This window comes from Heterocephalus glaber, unplaced genomic scaffold, assembly GCF_053883595.1.
Source record: "Heterocephalus glaber isolate CG9 unplaced genomic scaffold, H.glaber_assembly_v1.0 deba00000006, whole genome shotgun sequence".
NCBI lineage: Eukaryota > Metazoa > Chordata > Mammalia > Rodentia > Bathyergidae > Heterocephalus > Heterocephalus glaber.
The window spans coordinates 1,635,819-1,656,848 of record NW_028258136.1 but is presented as its reverse complement, the minus strand read 5'-3'; the positions used below and the strand labels follow the sequence as shown (position 1 = coordinate 1,656,848).

The following is a 21,030-nucleotide window of genomic DNA, read 5'->3' as shown; positions in this document are numbered from 1 at the left end:
ATTTTTGAAACAGCATGTATGTTCATCAACAAAAGAATGGCTAAGGAAAATGTAGTATTCATATACAATGGAGTACTAAGCTGCCATAAAGAGATAAAGTTGAGGCATCCCTGGGTAAACAGATGCTACTTGAGAACATAATGTTAAGTGACATAAAGACATTCAAGCTCAAATATGGTGTAGTTTTTCTTATATGAGAAACACAAAAGAACCAAATAGAAGACAGATAAATAGGAAATAGGGCAAGTTCAAATACCTCTCCAAACTACAAATTCTGTTGTTTTAAAAATACTTCAATATATATGCTAATTGGTTTCATTTATACTACTAGTTTATCTTAGTTTGGTGAAAACTTTGTGTTATCTGTTTGTCCTTTTTAATTTTTTGTTTTTTTGTTTTTTTGAAACAAGGTCTCACTATGTAGTTCAGGCTGGCCTCAAACTCCCAGTGATCCTCCTGGGCGCTGGGATTATAGGTGTGCACCACCACACTGGGCCGAACGTTTCTTTTTTTTTTTTTTTTTGGTAACAGTCTATTTGGTTCATGTCTTGTGTCTTAACTACTCTAAAGATAATAATACCTAATGTAAAAATTGTTATTCTCTTGTTATTTAATGATAAAATTTTGTTCTATTTTTCATAAAATAAAAATTTTAAAATCACTTCATTATATCATGTTCCTTCTTATATTTAAAATAATGATAGTTTTAAAATTCTCTGAACAGATACTTCTCCAAAAGTTTTATGATTACCAAGATGTACCCTAGTGTTTTTTTGTTTGTTTGTTTGTTTGTACCAGAGATCAAACTTAGGACCTTGTGCTTGCAAGGCAGGCTAATTAGTGTTTTTGATCAGTGTTTTCAGACAAGTCCAATCAAGTGATCATATGCACAGAAAAAGAGATCCCCTAAAACAAAATGCTTGTAAAAGCAGCTTTCTAAATAAGTCCAAAAACACCCTAAGCAATGAGGGAAAAGAGAGTGTTGCTTACCTTAAATAATCTCATACCAAGGTCCTCACCGACACTCACCTAATGATGTCTCACTGGTAATAACACATGGAAACAAACATATTCCTTGACAGATAAAATTGAGGGAGTGTTTTTAATTAGTCCCAAGAATGATCCTTGACATTACAGAAAAAAATGGAAAACATCTCTATCTAGGTATTTATCTGTAATGTTTTATGATAGTCATCAAGGTAACCTCAAATTTAATTGAAAAGCAACCTTTAGCTGCGCATGGTGGTGTATGTCTGTAATCACAGCACTCGGGCAGGCTGCGGCAAGAGGATCACAAGTAGGTCCCCAGCCAGCCTGGGCAACCTAGCAATTTAGTGAGATATCTCAAAATTTAAAAATTTTGTTGGAGATGTAGCTCAGTGTGGAGATGCTGGGTTCAATCCCCACTATCACAATAAAACAAGAACAAAAACCCAAAATAGCTATTTTTAAATATTTTCAAACATCAGGATAGACCCTGTTTTCTTTGAAGTCTATATTAAACCTTTGGTGAAATGGTCATCTGGCTTAAAGAGCGCAGTAGAAGTAGAAGCTACTGCTCATAGGCAAACAGTTTTATTTCCTCCATTGTATTAAAAGATGGCTATTTAAGAGCAAGTGGAAATGCTGTGAGCATTATTTGTTCTATCAGACATACATGCTATGTTTTTAAACAGAAGTAAGAATAAATTAAGTTTCTAATTTAAATTTCCAAGTGAGGGAAGATTACAAACATTTAACTTTTAAATATTCTTAATTTTTAAAATGTTTAAAAGACCATACAAAATAAAGCACTAAGCACTTTTTATTCATCTTAGCTGTGTCACATTTGTGTTCTGAATGCCTAAAAACTAAATTACTATCCCCAAAATAAGTCAAATTAAACCTATATTTCAAAATCAAAATATAGAAAACACCAAAAGTCATTGAGCCTTCTGAGTTTAAATAAAAGCACAAAAATGTTTGTATGTTAGGAAGCTCAGCACTGGGGACAGGGATGATAATAAAAATGCCGTATTTTTCATTTAGGGTAGTGGTAAACCAAAGTTATCTTCAAGTGAGCGATAAAAGCTAGCCCATTAATTCTACTAAATTATAAATTTAAAGATGATAAAAGGGTAAATTTTATGTCATATATATTTTACCCAAATTTTAAAAAGATATATGCCAAAACCCAATAGAGCGTACACTTTAAATGGATGCGCTGTTTTTTATCCTAATAAAATTGTTTTTAAAGAAACAGCAACAAAGTTGCCCTGCTTCTAATAAAATCCTAGCTGCTAACTTATTGAGGAGGTTCATATATTATCCAGCAAAGATACTCCAATAAGTGGGAAGATGTTCGAGTCACTGCCATTATGATTAGTTTTGAGCTACAAGCTCCTTGACTCTTCTAAAATAACTCGTATAAGACAATAAAAGTGCATACAAATAAATAGTCACATACTTGGTTCCTTTAAGCTTATTTAATATTTGAACTCTTATTTTCTATTTTCCCAACCCCCAGAAAACAGAAAGTTTTTAGATGACCAACATTTTGTTCCAGAAACATACAGCCTTATTAGGTAATTCATAAAAGAGCTATTTTACAAAGGTACATCTGGATAATTAGAACAATAGTCTTCTAGGTATTTCAAAATGTGATCAGTAAAAATACATGATTATTAATAAAGTTTTTTTAAAGATAGTTCCAGATTTTTTTTTAAAGTAATTTCTGTTAAAGAGTACATGATTGTATGATGAACGAGGAAAATAAAGTGTTCTAGTAGGAAGAGGCTTATTAAAAATAACCAACAGTGTGCACAGTACAGTTCCCATTTTTGAAGTACATCTGCTTAGCAGTTGGCACCTGGAAATGGCAGGGAGGCTTCCTTCTAGGAGGTACATTTTTTTCCTACTCATTTATTACCAAAACTCTCAGTTCCAGTGGTGACGGCATAAGGAATAAGACAACAGGAATCTTAAAATTAAAGATTAATTTTGCAGATCACTCTGAAAAGGTGGTAATGTCAGAAAAGCATGATTTACAAAACAAAAATTCTACTCTGGGGAGAGGGGACTAGCCCATAGGAAGCTGCTGTAAGTTCCTGCTAATTGTGTATTTTGAGGTCTTATGCACTAGTTCTCAGTGGTGTCTTCTATGACAAATAGGAAAGGAAACACTGACCAAAGCTCTAGTAGCTCCAAATAACACCACGTAGCAACTTCACAGAAGAGAGCTTTCAGTGTGAAATATGGATGCTACAGGTAATGCATCAAATTTACAAAATGTCAAAAAAGAGGAAAGTAAATGACAATTTGCAGGAAACGTAATTATTTTTTCATTTCTAAAAATTAGGGAAGGATCTTTTTCCTCTATCACAGTAGCTCCCTCTCCCTCCCTGAAACACAGTAAGAAACAAAAGCCCACTTTTTCAAAGGAGCCTTATTTTATAATAGTCATTAGAAGTAGTTTTGGGGGAAAGCCAAAAAGCTCACAAAACATACCTCCCATGCAATATAATAAATAGTTACAATTTAAGTTCTAAAAGCCAACATAACTAACAGTCCAAGTTAGCTGATTTTAAAGTCTATAAAATATATGGCTAGGATGATAATCTCGATTTTAAATTACAGCACTTTGGGGCTTTGCTGATTGCCTTGATTAAGTCTGTTCTCTGAAAAGGATGGAGACACTCCAAATGAAATTTGGCAATTAATAGCAAAGGAGCCATTAAGCCCGCAAGAGAGTTGAGTGTCACTGCAGGTCACTTCCGTAGCTAACACAGCTTTCTGGCTTTGGGAAGGCTCTTTTCCCCATTTCCCTGTATTCTTCAGCACAAGAGTAGAGTCTAACTTCTAGTCATATAACTTAAAACCACTTTGAGATGAGAACCAGTCTCACTCAAAGACAGGGAAAATATATAATTCCATCATCCTGAGAGGGAGAGAGGAGAATCTAGTGGATATGATTATAACAGCTAAAATGAAATGGAAGGCGTGGGAGCCCAAGTTGGGAAGAAGAAAGAAAAAAGCTAGGATAAGATAAAAGGAATGCTCAAAATGGTGTTTGTTTTGTTTTGTTTTTTGTTTTGAGAATTAATTTGTCTTGGGGCTTCATTTGAAAATCTAATTTGGAAGCATTAGAGTTATAGTCCAGGTATTTTTTCAGTTAGCTCTGTTAGTCCAAGGAGAGAAAAAGAAAAGTAATCACAAAGAACAAGATAATGGCTGAGCTGGAAGAGCAAACAAAACTTCATTCAGGTTTTTTGAGTGCTAGAGAATCATGCCGTCACCTTGCAGTATCTGAAGTTAAGAGGAAAATTTTATTATATTTACCTTTCTCCTATCTCCTGATAGTTTAGTGTCAAGTGGCTACAGGTATAACCCTTTTCCTTGAGAGTGACATTATTTCCAGCAGCACAATATAACCATTTGATTTCTACTTGCTTTTCCTAAGAGATACAGAAAATTCCAAATTCCAAGCTTCACTTATATATTAGCTTCTGCTTCTAAAAATTTAAATTCCATTCTGATTAAATTTGCTTGGTCTATGACTAGAAATATAATCCCAATTGATAGATGAGGTATGAAGATAAAAGTTGATCTACTTAACAACAGGTCAATTTTGAAGGACAGAAACAGGAATCTGGACACAAATAAGTGAGCTTGTTAAGTTGTAGTGGTGTTTATAAAGGTTGAGTATCTTTACCATTTGTAGTGAGGGAAAAACTTCCCTTTTGGGGTAGGGTTGGGGGGGACTGTCGGAAAGAATAAAATTACATCCTGACTACCCACAGAATTCAGCAGGCACTACTGAAAGATGTGAGCAATGGATGAACTCCTTGTTTATTAACAGAATTTACAGGTTGACAAATGATTTTGTTTTAGTTGGCAAAATACTTCAAAATCATTTACCTAATGCACAAAAATCAGACAGCTGATGTAACTGAAGGAGTTCTCAAGTTACAATTCTGATACATTTATCCTCTGTAGCTGCTGCCAAATACTGCTATTCATCCTAGAGCAGGCAGTTAGTTACCAACACTGTGCCTGCAGTATCCAGTGTATGTTCTGGTCTGCATTTCCTAAGGTCATTCATGGCCCAGTGTGAACAGAGCTGCAGTGGTGAAGTCAGAGGAAGTGCTTCTGGAGCTGGTGTAAGCAGTTCTGCCTCCTCCACCACATCTCTCTGTACTCTACCATTGGCTCTCCTTGTGACTCAAAGAGCCCTTTGGCACCATCAGTGCAAAAAATTAGAGTCAAACCTCCAGGTACTATTATTTTACTGGCCTTATAATCTGCAGTACCTGTGGCTAATGATAGCTGTGGTTCAACTCAGTAGTGATTCAGTTTAGATAACCTCCCCAAACTCTTTACCCATCCCATCTCACCCTTCCTTAGCAACCCCCACCACCACGGAAGCATTTCCTTTTGTTCGTTCTTACTTCCTGCTCAATCTGCAGGGATGGTTTTACACAAGTGCCAAAGTCTAATGTATAATATAAAAATGAAACAATACCATGAATAACAAATTTATAATCAAGAAAATAAACATTTGCTTTCTTTTCCCTCCGAAATCCCAACCCTTAACAGAAAAGACAATAGAAGAAAATACACCCATTTTCAAGTGCCTGCTATTTAGTACATTGAGGATTCTTGTTAATTGGGGGTGGATCCCAGCTACAGAGAAGTGCTTGCCTCAGGGTGGGAGGAAGTCCACCTACTCTCTGACCACCTTGGGCAGCATATACCTTGAGTCCACTGCACCTAAGGGCCACAGAGCACACCATGCTGTTAAGGTGACCCTCAGAAAAGCAGTGTACTGAGCAACAGAGGGCATGGCATAGACTTCCGTGAAGGCAAGATGTTTCTCCTTCCATACCCTTCTTGCTTCTTCAGTATCACCTCTCTACCAACCTCCTCAATACCCCATCCTGACCTCTGCTTCACGAGCAATTGATCCTTGGGTGTACTAAATACAAAACGCTAAAACTCTCACTACTTAAAACAAAACAAGGCAAATAAAAATTAAAATGTGCTTTCAAATATGGAATGAGTCAAATAAATACATCTGATTTTCTCTTTTTCTTACGTCTAAGTACAATTTCATATACTACACCCAAAGCTTTATACATTTGGTTTATTGTTCTGAATCAAAATGACTTTCCAACAATGAGGAGAGGAGAGTGAGGGAACGGACATTCCCTCACTGACAGACCAGTGCAGCTGCCAGACTGAAGAACTAGTCCCGCTCTGGGCACCTTGGGACATGGCTAATCCCTGGTGGTTTTCCAGCAGGTCCTCTAGCACACAATCTCTGCATCCACACTGGAGCCAGGATGTGGTTGATACAAGGCCGATGCTCAAAATCCAACAACCTGCAGTCACCTCCAGGGCACTCGGCTCTTTTATCTGAGAAGAATAAAGATATATGCAAACTGAGTTAAGAATAAATGAACATGCAAAAGAAAAAAAACAAACCCAAACAATACCAACAACAAAATTCCAAAAAGAATGACTAAAATCTATGGGCGTGGTTACATGCTTGTTTTTGAATCAGAACAGTGCCTCCAGAAGGTATCCAAGTTAATGAGTATGAACTGCGGCAGGACACACAGACTCGTCTGTAGTCAAGGGGAGGCACTGGCCTCATCATCAGGAGAAGCACGAAAGCATAGCAGGACCTGAGGAGGACCATTCCTCCTCATTGGGGAGTCATAGCAGCACCAGCACATCACACACTGAAGGTATGATTTATCAAGCATCCTGATGCTTGTGCTCTTGAAAAGGTGAAGAGCAAGAGAGAAGAGAGGTAGCATGAGAACTGACAATTGCAGTTCTTCTGAGAGAAGGAAGAGCAGAGTCAGCAGACAAGAGCTTTTGCTTGATATATGATGTTTAGCAACACGCAGTTTTTAAAGACAGAAAAGAAATGGAATCTCAGAAGGTTTTCATTTTAAAGAATAATAAATCACTTTATTCAGTGTACTATTTGAGAAGGATGATTCTACCGCAATTCCACATACCTGAGTGCTTGTCTGTGAGGGCTGATCCTGCCAGCCTTTGGCAAAGAAGGGTGTAACTTTCCTCCACCTTCTGTAAAATAAAACCCATGGGCTTTTCATTTGGACAGGATAAGAAAAACAAACTGTTCAAAGTAGGAAAGAAGGCATTTTTATATTAGCGGTACATACACCCAAATTTCAACATTAATATTAATCATTAATAATATTGTTAATGTGGTGGGGGAGTAAATTTCCTTTTCCCATTTCTCCTTTGATCAAACAGCTTCAAACGTTCCCAGGTAAAAAAAGTATGTGGGAGGGGGCAGGAAAGGCGACTCTTCCCACCCAAGAGTCTCCCTGAACATGGCTTCACATCATGTGGCATAAGCTACATGAGAGCCAACCTGTCCACAATGCCTTTGTGCTGTTTCATTCCATCAGCACAGGATGACATTACATGTTCCCATATGAAAATCTATTGTACAGAGTTTAAAAAAATTTAAGGGTTAACAGTCTTTAGCTAAAAGTCTAAGAACACACTTTTAAACCTGTCCCTAAAGCCTTCCAACTAAATAATTTGATGAAAAACATATCAGCTCTGGCAGCTGTCTACTGAAGGCCAACTTTAGTAGGGTCCTTTTCTTCAAAATTGCCACACATGTCATTTTTGAAACAGTGACATCTTCCATTACTGTGGACAGCGAAGGGTTGAAAGGACCCTGAGCCTTTTGAGATTCTTGAGTCAGATAAGAACATAATGAGCCAGGATATGAACCTGGTACAAAACAAGGATGTTGACTTTTAAAGAGAACAACAAATACAGAAAAGATTTGAATGTCTGCTGGACAAGAAAGTAACATTCCCGGAATCGTAAAGATATAATTGACCTTTTCTCTGTAAAAATAATTAGTTACCAGCTCCTGAGGGGAGGAAGGGAGGGAGGCTGTGGGTAATGAAGGAGGGCATATAAAAGGCTTAATAAAGTGGGAAGGAGAAGGCTCTCCCTCTCCTCTCCTTTTCTTTTCTCCCGAATTTGTGTTGTTTTTCTTAATCCTCACCCCTCTCCTCAGGTACTGTTCGTCTAGTGACGGCTGGCTCCATCACGTTACCAATTAAGTTTTTGGATTGCAGGAGCCCCTGAAGCCAATTTCTATCTGTCATGGCATCAAGGAAACTACTAGCATTACCTAATGAGTCATGGATTATTAACAGATTACAGCAAGACATAGCATTTCCCAGCCTAAATTCACAACTATACAAACACTACCTAGGTTCAGCTTATTGTTTATGTCATCTGATGGCTGCCAGGCAACTTCCCCAAGTGTTTTTACATTCTTAAACTTAGAAACATACACAGACAGTTACAGAAGTACAACTTTTTCTCTGCTTGTGATATGTCATAAGATAAACAGTGTGCCTCTTAGCTTTTTATCTAAGCCTATTCATGAATAATGGTCAAAAAAACCCATAAGGATCTAAAACCTGGAAAAGTCTACTGGCATCAGCATTTCAGTCATTCCTTACTTTTGTTCTGCTAAATGTATTTCTTATGGTTAAATCCTATGGATTCTTAAGTGTGAGGTACCTTCAAGTGTTCCAGGTCAGCCTCTATCTTATGAATGTACTCCATGATCTGGCTTTGTGAATCTGTACAAGAGGAGGGACTCTGGATCTCAAAACAGGAATCCTCCATAGCTCCCCAGCGCCGCTGAACCAGGAATTCTGGGGTGAATGGTGAACCTGCCCCATCGGAATGAGCACTCTGGGGAGAATGTTGTTGCTGGTAGGTGGAGTCCATAGAGGAGATGCCTGTCACAGGCTGCAGGGTAAATGAGGAAGCAACCTCCTCATCTGTGGAGCTCTCCTGCACTGTGTCATAGCCATCAAGGATCAAGCAATTTCCTATTGATGAAGACAGAATGCTTTGATGAGATGAGCACTGATATCAGGAAATCAAAAACTAAGCTTATATGCTGAAAACTGGAAAGCTATTAAAAAGAGGGAAAATTCAATTACTCTAAAGTTTTGTATCTGTCAGAATTTTCTCACTTCAGATTAAAGCTAAATTGGGTAAACTTCCATGGTAACTCCTGAATAAGTTCATATTAGTAAGCATTTCAAAAGTTTAAAGCTGAAAATTAGAAAGTCCCTATGTGATCTTGCCACCACTCACTTCCCTACCAATCACCTCTCTTACCTGGCTTCCTCCCACTCTCTCCCCACACTACATTCCCTAACCACAAAGAGCTTGCTCCTGATATGCAGCCTGCCCACTGCTCCCAGCCATCCACAGGGATCTCTGCTCAGCAGAGGTCCTCTTCCCTGAAATCCCTGACTGCTCTCATTGCTCTCTGCCCCTGTACTCTCACTTGTTTTCTTCCTAATACTGACATCTGTTTTTCTTTTTTTTGTTTTGTTTTCTTTTGGTACTGGGGACTGAACTCAGGATCCCGTGCTTGTAAGGCAGGTGCGGCGCCACTGAGCTAAATCCCTGACCCTGTTTGTTTTCTTACCATTACTCTTTCCCCTGAGAGTAGTTACAGTTCTTGAGAATTGGGGACTTTTCTGCATTTTATTCAATTCTCTATCTCCCAGACTTTAGGATGAGGTCTGGTATACAGTAGATTCAGTAATTTATTGTATGAAGGAATAAATTAATAGTACATACACAGAGACACACACAAACACAAATGATGCTTGGATACTGAAACAATATTCATCCCTGCATACAGAACAATTAACAATGATCAAAATAAACGTTTAAATGTAAAGAAACTTGCCTGAGATGTGTAAATTAACATCCTTCTCTTCCTTTTTAACGGCTCCATCACCTTCTGATGGATTATCATCACTATGTGCTTCACGGGCATCAAAAAAGTGCTCTCCACTCTCATCAAGACCCCCTTCTGGCTCTGTGGTAGACATCTCTGGGGTCAGAATCATGTGGTCCATTACTAAAATGTTACTTGCCTGGCTATCTTGGGATGCCAGTACCACTGAATCCCGTGGAGCAGACGATTCAGTTGAAGTCCGTGAACTGTAACAACTTGCAGTGTCACCAGTTCCAGTTCTAAAGGGCATCTGTCCTTCAGCAGAATGACAGGCCTTAGTATTTTCAGAGTTCTGAATTCCACTGTCAGCCTGTGCCTCTTGAGAGCCTATCCTATATCTAGGGAAACGCTGCCAGTCTTCCTGATTGCTCTTCTCAGCCAAACCCAGCTGTTGTACCAGTAATTGCTTCAACAAACCCACTAACAAGTTAGGGGAGGGAATGAAGAAAAAAAAGCAGAGAAAAAGACAAAAGAAAGGCACATTCAGATTGCTAAGATTATATTACCTGAGTTGCCAATCATCTCTAAAATTAAGTACCTTTTAACAACATAACCAAAATATTAATCTTTCACCTTTATCTTTTTCCAGTAGGAACTGAACCCAGGGCCTCACACAGGCTAGGCAAGCACTATAGCACTGAACTACATCCCTAGTCCCAAAATATTCATCTTATACAATCATTTGTTTTGAAAAATGAAATAAAGTGCCATCTTCTAGAGAAGACTTAGCACTAAACTAGAGTTGACAAGAATTAAGCACCCTAAGTAGGTAAGTGCTTCTCTGTTTAGAATCCCAAATACCAATATCATGCCTATATTTAATTTTCTATGTAACTGAAGTAACACTCTAAAGGGATGTAAGGACGCTAAAAGGTTGTGTTAGGCTAGACAAAAAAGCTAAATGTTCTGCTTTTTCTAGAAGCAAACACTATAGGTATTGGCATTTCCCCACATTTTTATTAGGCATATAGAATACTTACTTTATCATTTATAGTAACTCAAGAATCTCCTAAAATGGTGGAGGAAATAAAATTGCCTTGTAATAAAATTTAATTCCAGTGATTGGTGTTTTATATATATATATATATTATATTATATATATAATTGCAAAAAATAAGAAGTTCATCAGTATTTTAAAAAATAACCATCTTACTAGTGGGACAGCTTCTTTAGCTTGTTGAAAATAAGAACCAGTTAAACTTTGAATGGGCTAAGTTTATATTGAGGTCACTCATACAGTGATAGAGCTTTAGGATAATATTAGTCAAATCATCAGAAATCACTAAAACTATTAATTCAGGAGAATCTAGTTAAGTAACAACTCCTTAATATCATCCTGGGCTGCATCTGTAACTTATATTTCTTTAGGTAAACAGTTTCCACACAGGTCTGAGTGTCTGACCCTCTGTGTTTCTGTTCTACATTCACTTCCAGAGAGATGCCATGAATTCTTAGGACTTTAGCACTCAAATCTTTCTTCCTAATCTCACCAGTCCTAAAATTCCAACTTTCTGCTATTTACTTCCTCTTGAATGGTTTGTCTCTCATTATCTTAATCTTGACATGTTTTAAAACGGAAGGTAGCAGAGGCAGCAGTGGTCCATTCTGACTCTTACTTCCAACAAGAACACTGAAATTATCTCTAGATATTTCTTTTCCTTTGCCCTCATATCCAAATAAGTCAACTGTTCTAAATATGTGATGACTCCTCTCTTGACTCTAAACTCATTCTAGTTCAAACCCTTTCAATCTTGAACCCAGACCAGTATAATAGCTCACACTGAATAAGTGCACTACTCCAACCCTCTTTCCATTGAAATCCTTGTGCCATTCTCAACTAATCTTTTCCATTAGTCATACTCTAGCTTTAAAACCTCTAGTGGTTTTCTATAGACGGAGCAACTGGTTTCAGACTTTTCCCTACTTCATTACTCCTGAGAGATATGCTAGCCTCCAACTGTGACAGTGATTCTCAACTAGGCTGGAGGGGGAGGAGGCAACTATGGGGGTGTGTGGTGTGTGTGTGTGTGTGTGTGTGTGTGGTGAGCTCTGGCAGAGAATATTATAATCTCTGAAAGAGAGCTAGAAGGACATATGTAGTTTTGAAAAAGCTCTTATGTGACATGTATCCTTAAAGTACAGAGCCCACAGTCTGGTATCCAAAGTTCACAACAGCTGGGCTAAACAATACATCTTCCATCTTTCCAACTTTATCTCCCACACTCCTTTTACTTATAGCATTTACCACAGCCTCACTGCTTCCTGAACACCTTTACATTTTCTGTCTGTCTTTTTGGTTCTACCATTATTCTTGTCTAAATGGCTTCTATTCTTCCACAAATCTGTTTGAATCTTACCCATTCTTTAAGATAATAATTGGGCCAGGGATTTAGCTCAGTGACACCGTGCCTGCCTCGCAAGCACAAGGTCCTGAGTTCAATCCCTGGTACCAAAAAAAAAAGATAATCACATCTCTCTTGTTCCCTAATGCTTCCCTTCTCTGGTCACCCCAAACCAAATCAATTTTGACATATCTGCAATACTGTCTCAAAGGTGGGGGTGGGACGGGTAGGGGTTTCTGACATCTTCCCCAATAGAATATAAATTTCTTGATGGGAAAAGTTACAGCTTACACTTCTTTAGATTCTTCCAAATGACTCTTCAGTATATTACACAACTCTTGAATGCCAAACGTGGTGGCACATGCCTATTATCCCAGCACTTGGGAGGCTAAGGCAACAGGATCATGATGAGTTCCAGGCCAGCCTGGGCTACATAGTCAGTTCAAGACCAACCTGAACAACTACACAGTGCAATTCTGTCTCAAAAGAAAAAAAAGTATCCATAATCAGTTATGAATGAAACTTACAATTCCTTAGTGCATTCAATGCCCACCGTTCTTCTGACACAGGCAAGTGGGGATCTGGGATTGTGATCTGATAGTTTTCTCCACCTTCCTTCCCATCTGCATGCTGTTCTTTTGCAAACTGTCTCTCCGCCACAAAGAGATCATCAGCCTCTGATTTTTCAGAGGTACTCAGTGAATGAGTCTGAGGTTTTGATGATATTAAGGGAGATTCTAATCCCAAATCTCTGTCTATTCAGTGGAACAGAAAAGGCAGAATAAAAATCTTAATAAAACTTTAAACTTTTCACATGAACATTCAGAAAATACTTGGAAAATAATAACCACCCAAGCTACAGAGATCATCTTTAAGCAAAACACACAACACATAGGGTAGTGTTCCACTGCCACAGAGAAGGCTCCAAAACAGTTTCTTAAATTGTATAGCTGATGCCAAAAGCCGCATACACCAAAAATTTCAAAGTTACTTTGCATTTTAGTAGATAATAGACTGCATTCTTCCAGGAAAACTTATCTTTGAAGTTTACCTGGACTCTGTAGATTAGTGACTGAAATCCCATGATGCTCCACTTTTAATTTTGGAGGTTCTTCATCATTGTCTCCTCTATAGAAGAAAAAAATCTTTGAGCTTCACAACATGTCCAAACATTGTTACAACCAAACAGAAAAATGATCAATTTCTTTTCTGACCAAAAACAATTCTATTACACAACACTCCTATTATGACACAAAGGAACACTCACTCGCAAGGTGGTGACTGTAAAGGAATAACTGGCTTTGTAGACTGCTCCTTTACTGACGTAGCCATTTGACAGATAAGATCCTGCCAGCTTCAGGACGTTTGAAAGGAATCCAAAATACAAAACAAAAAGGAAAAAAGAAATACCATTTAAATACACTTAGAAAGCAAAAATAAAAAAAATATTTCTCCTAGAATTGCCAAAATAAGACTAGGCAGAGATTCTAAAGAAAAATCTAACAACATTATAGATACACTGCCAGTTAAAAAAATTCACTTGACCCTTCTGAGAATCTTTTCTTTAGAAAATTTCTTCTGCTAGAACAAAATAAAAGATTTCAATCTAAAAAGGTAAACGTTCTTAGGGGACTATCGCTAAAAGGATAAGAAGTACTTGGTCAGTACACAGCTTTTGGTTTTCAGAGTCTTATAAAAAAAAGTTAAATTTGTGTAATACTACACATGGGATAATAAAAACATTAATGACAGCAAGGTAGCTAATACATACACAGTCTTTTCAGAAACTGTCTGTGCCACCAGTTCATAAATCTGGGCTCCATTGTCTGACATCGAGATGACGAATAAAGCTTTGTTATCTGAAAAAAAAAAAAAAAGACAAAATTTATTCTAGCACTCTGATCTGGAGAGGTCATGAGTGTTATTTCTAGGGTCTTAGTAATATTCTGCATCTTAATTCAGATAAAGCTTCCATAAGTTTACTTCCTAAAAATTCATCAAGCTGTATATTTAAATGTTGTATCATTTACTGTATGTTATACTATATATCTTATACTTCAATAAAACAAAGATGATAAAAAGTAATACTACACTCAGAGTAGATTAGAAACAAGATGTCAAAGTACAAGACATTGAACTGGGTGCTATTACTCCTTTATATCTATTTTGAACTGTCCTTCTGCTAAACTGGTAGTTAATAATTTTCAATGATTAATGGAGAAAAAAGATCACAAATATATTTTGCCATTATGAAATTAACAAGGTTTAAAAGGGATCTCATTGTGGTACAGTTAAAATATAACTTGCCAATTTAAACTAATGTTGAAAAATCCAAACCCCACCTCTTCAGTTTTCATTTTTTTCCCCTCACCAAATCAAAAAACACATTTCTCTAATCAAAGACTTCTTTTTTTTTTTTTTTTCTACCATAGATCGAACTCCGGTCCTGGCACTTGCGCAGCAGGTGGCGAAACCACTGAGCTGAATCCCCGGCCCAATCAAAGACTTCTTGTGGGAATTACTTCCCAATTCTCTGTCTTCATTGGTATCTATTAATGATTTGAACATGTAATAGAGCCCAAAATAACTGCACAAACTTTCAAATGCAGAAAATGACTCAGAGAATTGAGGCATCTTAAATAATGTGGAGGGCTGGGGATTTAGCTCAATGGTTCCACTGCCTGCTTCGCAAGCGCAAGGACCCAAGTTCGATCCCCGGTACAAAAAAGAAAAATAATGTGGAGGTATAGATTCTTTTTTTTTTTTGGTACCAGGGATTGAACTCGGGTCCTTGTGTTGTGCAGCAGGTGGCGAAACCACTGAGCTAAATCCCCGGCCTGAGGTATAGATTCTTAATTCACTTTTTTTCCCCATGTTTTATTTCCTGTTGCTTTTTCTTCTAAAGACAAGGTCTCACTATATAGTACAGGCTGGCCTGGAACTTGCTATGTAACCTAGGGTGGCTTCTTGTCTCAGTCTCTCAAATGCTGGGATTACAAGCGTGTGCTACCACACCTGGCTTCTTAATTCATTTTAATAAACTTCACTTAATTTACCTAAATATATAAAAGTAACAAAACTCTATACCAGTTGTGCTATATAAGTAACACTGACTATCTCGTGCAGCTTTACAGTGAATCTGAAGGTCAGCATCCTCCAGTGGACATACTTACCTGTTGCCACTTGTCGAACCAACACAGTATTCAACTTAATGACAGGATTAAATGTGTGTTTGCTATCAGCTGTAGATGCCAGAATCTTACTATGGCACCTTAACACCAGTTTATCATCCTGCTTTTGTAACAGTACAAGAATGTCTTCCAGCAGTAATGTATACAGATCTAGAAATAAAAGTGCACAAAAGGTGGGAAGTACAGAAGTTGAGATATATTTAATACACTTTAAAACAATTTGACAGAGAAATTTAACTTCTGCTAAATCTAATCATTTAAAAACTGAGGGCCAGGGATTTAGCTCAGAGGTGCCCCGCCTGCCTTGAAAGTGCAAGGTCCTGAGTTCGATCCCTGGTACAAAAAAAAAACAAACCCTGGTTTCATTCATTTTTATTGTATTTCACCAAAGCAATCAGTCTGTGACCAATAAAAATTAAAAACAATGATCACTCACCACAGATGATTGAGAGTTACTGGCTTAAAGAAAACTTATTACAAAGACTCATTAAACTTTAAGAATGATAGAAAAATCTGATTCATGACAAAGTTTTCTGCTGCATTCCTAAATAAATACTTAACACACTTTACATAATACAAAATAATGCAAGTAGATTTTCTATTATTATCTAAACAACACAAAGTAGCACTGCTAACTACTGTACTGCAAACTGTGTGGTTCTTTCTTTTTCCCTTTGTCAAAAAGGAACTTTTCTATTTTTTCCCTTTCTCCACTCTCCCTAAAACCTAACAGACAAATCAGACTTACCAATAGTTTTGTCTCTATTCACCTTCCAAACCAACGGCCCTTCATGAATCATCTTCCTTTTTGTTAAATCCAAATTCTACCAAACAGAATTACATACAAATTATTTACAAGCACTCAGTGAGATGATTTTTCATACAATTTGATCTCTTTTCAAAACATTCTTGATATAAAAGATACATTTACATTCAATTGTTATTGCAATCTGTTTTGAAAGGTAATAAAATAACCTACAGAAAATCTTTTTTAAAGAACAAGCTTCCTGCAGAAAAACATTCAGGAGTCTCATCTTCCAAATCTCACTCTAAATAGATGATAACATCTTATGAAAATGAAGTTACAAACACTCAGCCACTACATTCCCAACCCATGCCTTAGGATGAGGAAGGTGCATGATGTACAGCCTTGTCTGTAAGAGGCTTCTGCAGCCTATAGTTTATTCTAAAGGAAGCTGTAGAGAACAGCATTCAACATGAAAAGACCAATGCTTACTCTAAATGTCAACAAATTATTAGTAAGAAAATCTTTTTTTTTTTAAAGCATAAGGAGCACTAGGAAAATCTCAGTCTTTGGAAGTTAACATGATAAATTCATTAAAATGCTTTTTTCCCACTGGTATCTGAGGATTGAACTCAGCACCTTCACCTTGAGCTCCATCTCCAGCACATTTTTGTCTATTTTGAGATAGAGTCTTGCTAAGTCACTAAGTTGCCCAGGCTGGACTTGAACATTTGATCTTCCTGCCATAAGCTAATGATATAGGCATGCACCTCCACGGCCAACTGTTTAGCGTGCTTTTTGACAAACCTGTATATGACACAGAAATCTACTTCAAAAAGTCATCAAATAAATCTGCCAAAACAACTACCTAATAAAATGGTATAAGAAACTTAAAATACTAAAAAGTTTATGATACAAAAGCCCAGGTACAAGAAATGGCAATTAGTAAATATTTTACTATCATATTTTTACTCTCATATTTTACTATTAATATTTTACTTGTGATAGTTTCAACGTTTTATACTTTTCAAAAGCTATGGGGAAAAAGAATTATTTTACTTTATTCAACAATATGGAAAATTCCGGTAGTAGATAAGCAAACACAGTAAAATTAAATTTACTAATGACTAGTGTTTCTCAGTTTCCTGACAGTTGCTGTCACAAAATATTCCTCTAACAAAAGATAAAAGTAACCATCATACAGATCAGGTATATAAAATCAGATTAAAATCATAAATATAGGTAATATATGTTACAGAACTCCTTCAGATGATGGATATTCCCATGGAGATGTTAATTACAGGGAGGGTCTTTAGTACATTTTATTTTATTTTTTAAATTATGATTAGACCATCTCTCACCTTGAGCTCTTCAACATTTGGGTACTTTGACGACTTCAGTTTGGAGGTATCAAGGCGACGCTGATAATCTTCTAAGCGCTAAAAAGTAGACAAAATAGAACCATGGTTACTGCTTTGGGCATCATTTACTTCTCTGTTTCTGAATTGATGGACATTTTAAAATCTGCATTTTACTAAGCTTGCTGAGATACTCAGCATGACTGATAATTCACATTTTCTTAAACACCTTTCCCTTCGCTATGGTGATATTACACTCTTAGTTTTCTTCCTCTTTGTCCCTTCTCAATCCTCTTTTCAAACTCTGACTCCTCACTAGCTTATATTTATTTTCTAAATATGTAAATCATTTGCATAGTACAAATTCAGAAGGTAATATAAAGCATACAATAAAGTCTCCTTCCAATTTTCTCTACAGAAGGAATCACTAAGATCCATTTCTTGAGTAGCCTTTGAGAAAAATCCTATGCAAATAGAATGTACCCATATTCAAGTACACTGATCTCTATGTATGTTGAAAAGTGTTGAGAAGGATATATACATCCTTTCCAAAAACTTGGCATAGCACTATCCATTCCTCATCTAAATGGTAGATCAATATGCTCACATACATATTCCTCTGTGTGTGTGTGTGTGTGTGTGTGTGTGTGTGTGACTTATCAGTGTATCTTGGAGACTGTTCCACATTACGATATTCAGAGAGATGTCTGATTTTTTTCCAACAACTACACAGTATTTAACTGTGAATGAACTATAATTTATTTAACTACATCTTAGTGATAGACAAATTGGTTAATTCCAAACTTCTCCAATAACTACTCTGTACTAAGATTGCCTGTACACTTGTGTAGATAAAATTGTAGAATAAATTTCTAGAAGAACTGTTAGATTGAATGTATATATGTATATATGTTTAGTACATTCTTCCTAAACATCATAAAAGTTTGAATATGTGTAATGAATACCTATTAGGATATATCCACCACATACATTTTGTTATATCTAATTACATATCTACCCATCTATATATCCTTCTATCTACCCAAACACCATCTTATTTTTTGAATATATTTCAAAATAAATCATAGACTTAAGTACAGTTTAACTCTAAACACTGCAACATGCACATCATTAACAAGAGTTCAATATTTGTTTATAGTTCTTTTTAAATGTAAAATTCACATACTGTGAATATATACTTTCGGGGGGTGGGGTACTTGGGATCAAACTCAGTACCTTACGCTTGCAAGGCAGGTGATGGAACCACTGAGCTAAGTCCCCAGCCCTTGAAATATATACTTTTAAAAGTCTATCTTTCCACATATCTGGACATAATGCATATGCTCTTGTAACTCAAACTTCTATCAAGATAGGAAATATTACCGGAACACCCCAGAATATGTTGTACTTCTTCCCAGTTAATCTCTACTCCCACATCTCCAGGGGCAACCATTTTTCTAATTTTTTTCTACCACAGATTAGTTTAGCCTCCTAGAAATTCATATAAATAGAATTATATGTATTATTTTGTGTCTGGTTTCTTTCACTCAGCATATTAGTGAGAGTCATTCCTTTTGATCACTAGTAGTATTCTATTTTATGACAATATCACAGTTGGTTTATCTACTTTCCTGCTGATGAATTCTTGGGCTGTTTCCAGGTTTTGCCTGTTATGAATAAAGCTGTCATAAACACTCTTGTATAAGTCTGTTTGTGGGCATAAATCTTCATTTCTCTTGAGTAAAATCACTACAAACAGAATTGCTAGGTCAAAAGGTAGAAGTAGTGGCAGGTACATTTTAATTTAAACCTTGCCAAATTTCTCTCTGGGGTTATATCATTTTACACTCCAAATAATACATTTCAAAGTAACTTTTTTTCTACAGCCTCCCTAACAGTCATCATCATAATCAGTTCCTAAGAAACTACACTCACTGTCCATGTATTCAATTAGCCTCTTTATATGTTTACAATTCTTCTTGTTGCTATTTTTGTTGTTGTTGTTTTTCCCCCGGTACTGGGGATTGAACTCAGGACCTTGCACTTGTCAGGAAGACGTGATGCCACTGAGCTAAATCCCTGACCCATTTGTTTTTGGTTTTTTTTGAGACAAGGTCTCACTATGTAGTTCAGGCTGGTCTTGAACTCACTATGTAGTTCAGGCTGGCCTTGAACTCACAGTGATCCTCCTGCCTCAGCCTCCCCAGTGCCAGGATTACAGGCATGCACCACCATGCCCAGTCATAATCTTAAACTTCTATCTTCAGCATAGTCCTCTTGGAGGTGGACCCATATAGCTAACTGCTTACTGCACATCTCCACCTGAAATCCCAAACATCTTCCCCACAAGTCAGAGACTTCTCCTGTCCAACCACATACGAAAGCCAGAAAGCTGGGGCTTTATTCTTGATATCACTTCTCAAATACTTCTCTGAGCCAGTCACCAAGTCCTGCTAATTTTACCTCCTGAATACTTCTCCAGTTTTTGCCATTCTCTACACTACTTGTCCTGCTAATAGACTCATGACTGGGCTCTCCCATGCACTATCTTCCCCCTTCAATCCACTCTCCCTAGAACAGTGTAAGTGCTATAGTGAACATCTTCAATATCTATAACCAATTCCTACTGCCCTTAGACTAAAAATCAGTCTTTAACGTGGTGTAAAGCACCTTGTATAATTTGGTTCTAACCTATCTTACCTGTTTTTATGACTCTCTCAAGACTTTATAAGTGCATTCCACTCTTACCTTTCAGTTACTCAAACAGACCATGCTTCTTTTGCATACAAGGACTTTTGTACATCGTGGGTCCTCTACCTCTGTGTTACCCCCTTCCACACAGTTTAGGTTCATTTCTACTCATCTTCTAGAGCATGCCTCAAATGTCAATTCTTGAAGGAAGTTTTTCTGATTACCATGACTTAACATCCCCAAACGCAGCGAGGCCCTCTAGTTAGATACTTAACAGTATCTCAGAATTCTCCTTCATGGTAGTTATCACAACTGATAGGAAACACCTGCACTATACTCTGTTAAATGCCTTTCTATCCTGCTAGAAAACAAGCTCAGTGTGGACACTGTGCTCATTTCTTCAACCACTCTATATAGCACATAGCGTATGTTGTACAAATATCTGTTGAATCAAACAAGCATCTACAGATACTCAAAACAGTCAAATACAATTCTGATATTCTATCACAAACTTATCTAGACTCATGTACTACGTGATCAGCTAACAAATGCCCGGCCCACTGATTATGTAATGATCACTTCAATTATTATTTCAGATTCCAGGTACTACTAACTTAATATTCTCAATGCCATCCTGTACCTTCTTGCTTTCCCCTTTTACCTGCTTGTTTTCTGCTTCCTTGACAGCCTGATTGACATAGTTTAATATCTGACGACAGTGATCTGCAGCTTTCTTCACCTTCTCCCTTTCTGTTGGCCATTCTAAGGGAAAGAAACCCAAAATGTAAGGTGAGAAAATTAGAAAATAAAAATATAAATATAATTATGAGATTTCATTTTATTTCAACATTTTTCAGTACATACCCTAAATATTTTCATATCAGTT

At 36.9% G+C, this 21,030-nt stretch overlaps 1 protein-coding gene across 1 annotated transcript in view; it reads right to left on the bottom strand.

The window, feature by feature from the left end:
- Positions 1–2,450: 2,450 nt before the first annotated feature.
- LOC147830713 (rho guanine nucleotide exchange factor 12-like) overlaps positions 2,451–21,030 on the bottom strand; it is a 52,273-nt gene continuing 33,693 nt past the window's right edge. Inside the window, exons 19-30 of the mRNA XM_087211416.1 lie at positions 20,806–20,906; positions 17,457–17,534; positions 16,099–16,174; positions 15,333–15,500; positions 13,931–14,018; positions 13,427–13,513; positions 13,211–13,287; positions 12,687–12,914; positions 9,767–10,237; positions 8,572–8,888; positions 7,008–7,077; positions 2,451–6,393 (exon numbers count right to left, since the gene is read on the bottom strand). Coding sequence (XP_087067542.1) covers positions 6,224–6,393; positions 7,008–7,077; positions 8,572–8,888; positions 9,767–10,237; positions 12,687–12,914; positions 13,211–13,287; positions 13,427–13,513; positions 13,931–14,018; positions 15,333–15,500; positions 16,099–16,174; positions 17,457–17,534; positions 20,806–20,906 — 1,931 coding nt within the window. The 3' untranslated portion in view covers positions 2,451–6,223. The remainder of the gene's footprint in view (positions 6,394–7,007; positions 7,078–8,571; positions 8,889–9,766; positions 10,238–12,686; positions 12,915–13,210; positions 13,288–13,426; positions 13,514–13,930; positions 14,019–15,332; positions 15,501–16,098; positions 16,175–17,456; positions 17,535–20,805; positions 20,907–21,030) is intronic.